Source organism: Sinocyclocheilus anshuiensis, unplaced genomic scaffold (assembly GCF_001515605.1).
Source record: "Sinocyclocheilus anshuiensis isolate Anshui unplaced genomic scaffold, SAMN03320099.WGS_v1.1 scaffold150, whole genome shotgun sequence".
In the NCBI taxonomy this organism is placed as follows: Eukaryota; Metazoa; Chordata; class Actinopteri; order Cypriniformes; family Cyprinidae; genus Sinocyclocheilus; species Sinocyclocheilus anshuiensis.
The window spans coordinates 369,714-379,006 of NW_015546025.1; the positions used below are offsets into that span (position 1 = coordinate 369,714).

At 38.1% G+C, this 9,293-nt stretch overlaps 1 protein-coding gene across 1 annotated transcript in view; it reads right to left on the bottom strand.

Annotated features, from left to right (window-relative positions):
- Nucleotides 1-9,293, bottom strand: part of LOC107698650 (RNA polymerase II subunit A C-terminal domain phosphatase-like) — a 127,008-nt gene that overhangs the window by 45,325 nt on the left and 72,390 nt on the right. The window contains exon 12 of the mRNA XM_016499722.1: nt 1,760-1,908. Within this exon, the coding sequence (XP_016355208.1) occupies nt 1,760-1,908 (149 nt within the window). The remainder of the gene's footprint in view (nt 1-1,759; nt 1,909-9,293) is intronic.

Consider the following 9,293-nt stretch of genomic DNA (forward strand, 5'->3'; position numbering starts at 1 on the left):
AATACGTTAGGAAAATATGAGATACGGACTATAAATGCGTTTTGAGACATCACTATTCTAATTTATGCAATTTGCCTAAAAGGTAAACATATATTTTAGAATGTTTATAGCCTATATTTTTATGGAAAGAGATAGGCCTTATTTTTTTTGCAGTGAAGCTGACTCACCGCATCAATAACAAAACATTTTGAAAATAAAACGCGCATATCTTACAGTTTCCTTCAAATTGTATCTTTTAAATATGGTGTTTGTCACAATATTGTGACGAGCACAAAAGGGGTTATCATTAGGCTACTGTCTGTGCGCGACACCTGTGAACAGAGGTTCTACTGTCATCAGACCAATGGACTGTTTGATAAACGAGCGCATCCTTATGTCTGTCATTACCATCTATGTTCCAAAGCCATCAAACAAAGGCAAGTTCAGAAAAATTATCATTATTATTCGCGCAAAAGTATTTTCTCAGAACATGAGTTTTACTATTTAGAACACAATTTAAAGCGGAATTATCATGTGCCAAGCAATCCTCGAGTGTCCGTACGGTGCGCACATATTTACGCCTAGTTTATTTTTTATGAATCCCGATATGTGCGTGGAAAATTGCAACGTTTATAAGACCGTTCTTAAGACAACTCCACTGACTTCCAGTTAAATACCAGATTCAATTTAAGATTTTACGTTTCACTTACAAGGCTCTTCATAATTTAGCACCTTCATATCTCACTACTCTCCATGTTTATTCACCTACCCAATCCCTTAGGTCTTCTGCTTCTATAACTCTTGTTACGTCTTCTGCTTAATAGTTAATCTTTTCATTTTAAATCTACATACAGACGAAAACGTGAGACCCTACCCGCACCAGAAAAAAATGTTTGTCGTCAAGAACGAAATAAGTGCAAAAAAAACTTTACCATCCTCTGATCTCACCGACTTCAGAGGACAAAAAAGTGTGGAAATTATAAAAAAGAAGAACATGAGAATACCAGGTGAGAAAACCAGATTGCTCTGAGAAGCTGTAATCACTGGATGCAGGTCCTTCTGGAGCCAAATAGACAATTTGAGAGACAAATAAATTATTTTTCTCTTCCACATCTCATTGTTCACCGCTCTGAACTCCTAACGATTACGCTACTGCATTCATTGAGTTGGCACAGGCAGCAGACACAGCGCTGTGGTTCTGCTAATGACTGCTGGGAAGCAGAGAAACTAGATAAAGTGGGACGGGTCTAATTTTCTGGTGGGAAATGGGTGCAGTATGAGCCATATGATAAAAGACAAGTGTGCTGCTTCTGTCCGTTTAGCTGCTCCAGACAAGAGTGGGCCGGCCCAGAAAGCAGCTCCTCACACACGCTGATCTGACAACATCCCACCGACTACACCAGTGTCGGACAGAAGTCTGGGCAGCGGGTGGGGCATTTGTGCTTGGACAGGAAGATGTAAGAGGACGTGACCCAACCTTCTGCTAGATCTCTAATTCCAGACATTGCCATGGCAACTGGTAATGCTATTTGCCGAAGACAGTGGCAGTTTTGGGAGTACAAGGGCCTGCTGGAAATCGGGCACAGCAGTGTCGCTAATCAACACTTACGCCACTGAAGCAAGAGGTTTAAAGCTCAATCACAGAGCCCTATTTTGTCGGTAAAGCACTTCATGCATATTACAGGTTACACAGAACCCCATAATGAAATTCATCATTCGAGTTTCGACAATTCATGAAAAAAAGTATAATTTTCCTTTACTGGCACTGGAGGTGTAATACCTTGGCACATTCCCTGTTACACAGACTTCTTCTCTGGTCGATGTTTGGGCTGCTTCCTCAACAACAGTGGCCAGTGGCGGGGTGTGGTCTGATGCTGGGGCCTTCTGCTTGCTTGTGTGGGGCCGCTCTTCCCCGAGGATGTCATCCACCTGCCCAAAAGAGTTCAATGTATGATTAAAGGATCTGTTCATTTAACCAAGATAATCGAGGTTTGTCATATGACAAATGAAATGATGTTGTACATGGTTTTGCTCGGGGTCCATTCTTTAATAAAAACCTCTTTGTAAAGTCTTATTACATTTTGAGAGGAAAAACCCATGCTGAAATTTGAAGTATATATATATATATATATTTTTTTTTAAACAGATGGCAGAAACCTGGCCCAAATATAAGATAGATTCTCATATTTTTCTTTGTTTCAACTTTGTAGACTTTTACTGTACTGCTTATTTGCCTATTCAAATGATGGTGAAATGGAGAAATATAAAAACAAGACCTGAATAAGAACTAAATGGCCTAAAATACCAAAAAAAAATGCATGATTTTTTTTTTACTACTTTAGGGTAAATTAGTATTATATCATGTCATTAAACAAAAAGTCACACTTGTAAATGTGTGCAAATGTGTGAAATATTGCTAACATCAAAAAGTTGCAGAAGCTTGGTGCAAGTTATTTATTTATTTATTTTTTAATCGTCTTTTCAAACTGGGGTTTTCAGTTATGAGTTACTATACGTGTTCCTAGTACATTGAACTCTTCCAAAAAAATTAAATTTGTCATATGACCCCTTTAACGTTTATGAATGTTAGCACTCAAGTGTTTAGCCTCGGTCTGGGCTTTCACTGATACAAGTTAGTGCATTCATAAAGGCAGACTGGGGGCTCAGATCACCCCAATTATTCTTAGCAAGAGCCCTAAGACAGGCACTGGCAAAAATGATCAGCAACTTCACATACGACTGATCTCTCTACTAGCCCATTGTAATTGCTCTCTCCTCCTCTTGGGAATAGCAATCACACACACCATTTTCCCCCTTCTGCTTATTATAACAGTAAATGGAGCCTCTGAAAAAGCCTGCAGAAATATGCCAAATCCAAGTACACAGGTTACAAATGAGCTCAAGGAAGGGTGCTTAAAAAATAGCCCCACAGAACTTTTTTTCAGGAGGGGGAAACATTTAATTAAAAGTAGACTGTTTGTGAGGAGTGTTATCTAGAAGCATCTTAGTAGATGGAACAATCCCCAGGCACCCATGGGATGCAATTATGAACGGCACCATAACAAATCAAAGAAGTGAATTAAAGTCATACTTTAAGGCAAGTTCTAACGCTTGAAGAGTCATTAACTTTTCCTTTATCATCAGATGAAAGGTCAAGAGCAGCATTATTCCACCGTTTACTAATACTTCACTAATAAATATATGGGGGTAAAATTGTTGCATTATTCCAAATGAATAGATTATGGTCCTCAAATAAATGTAAAGCGATTAACAAAAACTAAACATATTCACAAAATAAATAGAATGAGAATACCACAAGAGTTTCACAAACATTAATTATATTCACAAATAAAAAAATGAGACTTGAAAATAAAAAACATATTCACAAATATCTTTTTATTCTACAAACACAACTTTGCCTGGCATTTATTTGTGAATCATGTCCTGTGCATTTGTAGATCGCTGCGTGCATTTGTGGATAGCTCACTGTGCTTTTGTAGATCGCTGCACGTATTTGTGGATTTTGAGACATTTCTAGCGTCAAGGCGCACACCAATTTCAGTCAGGTTTCAGGCCCCACCATAGCACAGAAACTGCACACTTCGCTGACCAATCGTAGCACGTTCTTGCTATAACCAATCACGTTTTGCTTTACAATCAGGTTTTTAAAAGATTGTTGGAGAGTACGGTTTCTTTATATTTCCATCAGGATCAGTGAACACAATTTATGATCATTCAGAGATCACAAACATAATTAGTAATACCCTCGCGACGCATCCAAAACAAATATAAATCTACTGCGACGCGGTCTACTCTGGACGAGACGCCACACGATGAAGGACAAATGTTTCGCACACTTCCTTTAATGCGTCCAGTTGCAGTTACAGCTGTTGGAGTGCAGCACGACAGCGAGCAGAGACACGGCGTAAGACATGGTTTATTTAGCCTTTTAAAGCACAATTGCGGTAACAATTATAGGGCATAATAACACGTATAATATCAATTATGGGCCAAAATGACCATCTGAGCACCTGTCTCAGCATCACTGCAGCGTGTAGTACTGGAGTTTTGCAAGTGGACAATGTAAATAAAAACCTACTTTGGATGCTGTTAAGTAACTTTTACAAACAAAACTAGTAAGTCTGATTCATATGAAATATTGTTTGCGTGATCAAGTGTTTTAACCAATAAATATCTCTTGTCTTACATTTATATCCATTTATTTTCAACACACCTGCACCACATTTAAAAAAGAACCCACTTATATTTTTGGCAATAACTTTGTAATACTTTTAATTAATGTTTGAAAATATTATTTATAATGCTATATACATTGTTAGCTCCACTTAGCTGCTCATATCCATATCCATCTCATCCAAACTGCTTCACTGAAAAACGCAATTTAACCTATTACACAAACTCGCATGTTTATCATGAGGTTGAATCCAGTCAGTTATTAGTCAGTTACTTATTGACGCTTTTCTTTCCATCTTGAATGATGCTTCCATGACGAGTTTGTATCCAGTACAGCATTGTTCCCATAGCCGTGATTTAAAGCGCTGTTTCTCTGGCATTTTCAAAGGCATGTAAAATATACTGTGGCTTGGCTTGATACACAGTCTAATGATCTAACGAAATCCAATTTTAAACATCTTTTACTCTATACATTTTTATGTCCCTTATATTTCCTATTTGAGTCAATGCATATTATGAATGAAGTTATTTCAGGAAGAGACCGCCCTGATTGTAAAGCAAAACGAGATTGGTTATAGCGAGAACATGCTATGATTGGTCAGCGAAGTGTGGCTGTTATCTGATTGGCTCGAGTAGATGGTGGGTGGAGTCCATACATTTGTGGATTGTCAGCGTCTTGACGCTAGAAATGTTTTAAAATCCACAAATGCGCAGCGAGCAATCCACAAATGCGTGCAGCGATCTACAAATGTACAGGACGCAATTCACAAATGAATGGCTGGCAAAGTTGTGTTTGTGACATAAAAATGTATTTGTGAATATGTTTTTTATTTGCAAATATCATTATTTATTTGTGAATCTCATTCTATTTATTTGTCAATATGTTTAATTTTTTGTAAATCTTTTTACATTTATTTGTGGATCATTATCTATTTATTTGGAATAATGTAACAATTCTGCCACCATATAAATATGCTGATCACTGATAACATATTGAAAATTACAGCCATAGTGCATTAATATTTAAGTCAAACTTAGAGAGCTGTGTGTCAAATGTATATAGGTATAAATAATTTTTTTAAGCCACCATGAAATAGTAATGGGCACCAATTTTTATTTCTGTGACACCAGCTATTCAATGAGAAAACTATGTAGGGATGGGATTTGATTATATCTATATTTGACTATATAATCTGAAATTGATTAGATAGTGAAATGCGAGCGACACCGCTCACTTCTGAGGATTCTTTTTTGATTAGGAAAGATTGATGGTCAATTTCACTCTTGAGCATCTCAACAGATGCTAATGGTAACATTTCTTTTCAAATATATTGTTAAATGCTATACTGCCATTCATGTTAATTAGCATTTTTAACCCACTGACACAAATTTAAAAAGCATGTCAACTAAACTTCAACTAAACTGACATTATTCAATATCATTGCAGTCAAGCACATTCAAATGAAAATATTTAAATCTCACTCAATCACATTTTAAACACTGACCCTACTGTGTTTGAATGGCTCCTCGCAATATACTTCAACTGAAAAATGTGACTAACTGATATTTAAAAAATGAAATGTTGATACCAAGTTAATGCTACACATATATCATAAATCAGAGGTCTTCAATCCTGCAGACTCATTGTCCTGCGGAGTTCAACCAAAGCAACTAGAAGGCAAGCCTGCAACCAGCTTCCGCTTTGACAGTACATGGGAAAGGAGACCAGAGGCCGTTTTTTTTAATGGATGTCAATGTAGGAGAGGCTTCACTCCGCTGAATAAACAGCTTTTTAGAGGAAACAGCTTATCATTTAATGAATCGACAGCCTATCGGCTAATCTCCAACATGTTTTACACTAAACAATACTTTTGGTTTGAACTATTTTTAGAGTTTAAACCACAAAAAAAGCCGTTTTATAAGAGAAATCACTGACTTTTTGCGACAGATGAGATTCAGCTTATGGCACTTCTCATTCATTCCTATGGGATCCGTAAACGGCGATTGAGTGTTGCACAACTCTGACTGAAATTCAATGACATCAAGGCTGTAATGTGATTGGTTATTAAGGTACAGTGATCCAAGTTGACCGTTGCGCTTTCTCCAATAGTAAGTAATACAGACCCGCTCATCTCCTAACAGTAAGACAATCTCTGGTTCAGCTAACCAGGGTATTTAGGACTGCTTAAAAAAATCATAGGCAGGTGTGTTGAAGCAGGCTGAAAATAAACTTTGCAGGACAGTGGGTCTCCAGGAGCAGGGTTGAAGACCTATGTCTTGGACGATGGTCTTCTGTCACATACGAACGTTATGTTCGTCCTGGACTTAAGGACATTTTAGATGCTCAAAAAATCTATGGGATCCGTCTAATCTAGTAAAGGGTTCTCGTCGCTATGATTTTTTCTTTTTCTTTTTCTCCTCTTTTCATGTTTTGTTGTATTATTATCGTTGTTTCATTCTATTCACTGAATGCTATTGCGAACAATCATTCGAAGTTATTTCCGCAGGGTGTATGCTTTCTCTGCCGGACTGCCACCGGTATACTAATTATGCAATATACAACATGCTTGTTGTATTTACCTTGCGGCTGCTAGGGGTGTACGCTTCCCCCTTTACAATCACACATTTGCTTTAAAGCAGCTTGAGCAACATGCTTGCTGCACTTGGGGTGATGCTTCCCCCTTCATGTGTTAATAGCATGTTAGACACTTTAATTTTATACAACATGCTTTTGTATTAGACTTGCTGCTGTTGTATTAGGGGTGTATGCTTCCCCCTTTTATGATCACAGTTGCTAAGCAGCTCAAAGCAACACACTTGCTGCATGTCCTCGCTTGCTGAGCTTGGGGTGATGCTTCTCCCATAAATATGATCATTAAGCCAACATTTCCTGTCACTGACCATTGAATTACCTTTGTTGTAAATAAGCACCATTAACCATCTGGTTGACACTCCAACACAGTAGGTGGCGGCATTGCACCTTAATGCTGGTTGTCACACATTATAAACTGAACAAAACAACAATGATGCAGTGTGTAGTTACTATTGCCGCACCTCATGTTGGAAAAAAATCTGATATTGTGACAGCCCTACTTGGTGCTAATAACTAATAAACAAGTCAATCACAGACCCCAAGCACTGAAAACAAGAATAGCATCCAGGCAAATCAAAATCCAGTGACCAAATGGGACAATATAATAGATCAGCACCTCTAAAGTGACCTAGTGCTGCTGTAATGCACAGGCATAATTAGATGAGCGAGGAAACTGATAAGGGCAAAGAGAGAGACAATTCCCCAAAAGCCGTGCCATACAGATGCACAATCATAAGCTTTGCCGGCTCCACCACGGCATGAAATGTAGTCTAAATGCACTGTGGTTCCCTCTAAATGGCGGTAAGGCAATTGGTTTCTCATTACTGAGGTCCAATGTGAATGTTAATCTGTGCTAACACATATGGACTCGAACATGCAACCTGAATTGGCCATGAAAAAAAGCACACATAACATGGAAGATTTGAATTTATCACATGGGGCACAGCCAACCCAAATTAACCCTGGAAAGCAAACACTGGCTCCAGGGCTGACAGCCCGCATACCAAGGAGAGGCACCCACATATGGTGCTTTATTAAAACGTTTCATCACTGTATAATTACACAAAGATGCATGAGTCTATAAAGATTAAGGTCGTAGCCTTTCAGAAAACCTCATTACACAAATACAAACAAATAATCTTCCAATGCACATGCTTCTACCTTGGCTTATGACTTAGCAAACTCTAGCAAGCCATGGTCCACATTAACAGGAGTAAACTGTAAATAATTGAGAAAATAGAGCAAAAGCGAGAACATGTTTTCAGTGTCAGAGTGGTAGCAGCTTCAACCTTTGGCCAGTCAGCTAAACAGTAGACATTTATCACTCAAAATGATTGTGAATTTTAGCAAAGTCAAGAAGAGTACGAAATCAAGCCTTTCAGTTTGTATGGGTCACAAAACATAATTTGGCAGCGTCATTCACCCAATAAAAGCAGAGACTTGCCAAGTCAATGAAAAGTCCCCAATTCACTGACAGGCAGAGAGATATTGTGAAAGTGATGGCAACTCACTGTTCGCCAAGGGAGGACTTTTAATACTTCAAAATTTACTTTCAGACACTGGATTTTGACAAGAGTGCAATCAAAGACGGATCTGTCAAGATAAAAACCTCACTTATATTAAATGTCTTCTCTACTTTGAGTTTGGTCTTTGATAAAATTGTGAAAGAACAGCAGTTTGCCATTATGATCTCGTGATAGAAAAGCAGACTCAAAAATAAGTTGGCATTATAATGTCACCGGGAAACATTCTTAATTATTAAAATTCTACACACTGAGACACTTCATAAGGTGATAGGCTTGGTAATCAAACTACATTTTCAGTGATTCTATGTGCCAGTTCATAGGGTAAAATAGATAAAGCTCTTCATTGTTGTATAAGGTGTGGCCTTGTTATTAAGTGAAAAAGGTGAAAGTTGCCAGAAGAAATTACAAATTTTTCTATCAAAAAAGTCACTTCATAATTACATTTACAAAATCAATTTATAATTACAGCTTCCATGTTTGTAAGCATAAACTTCCCAGAAGGACTTAAAGTCGGCATCTTTTATGTACACAAATGTAAGTCCAGGGAACAGAAGGCTCTCCAGCATAGTGGTGTTGGTGGCCTGCTTAAAGGGGTCATATGATGCGATTTCAATTTTTCCTTTCTCTTTGGAGTGTTACAAGCTCTTGGTGCATAAAGAAGATCTGTAAAGTTGCAAAGACTAAAGTCTCAAATCCAAAGAGATATTCTTTATAAAAGTTAAGAGTCAGCCACGCCTACCTAAAATGGCTCATTCTAACACGCCCCCACATGTCTACATCACGATGTGGGAAGATTTGCATAACGCCACCCAAATCTTCATGCAAAGAAAGAAGGCGTAACTTTTATTCTCGCTGTAGTATTGTTGTTGCCGCCACCGCCATGTCGTGAAGGCGCTGTGTTTAGTTGTGAAAGCGAAACTACTTTGTTTGGCCTTCCAAAAGAGGACGATATCCGCTTCGTCATGCCTGGAGCTGATCCGTGCTGGTCGCTGAGGAAATAC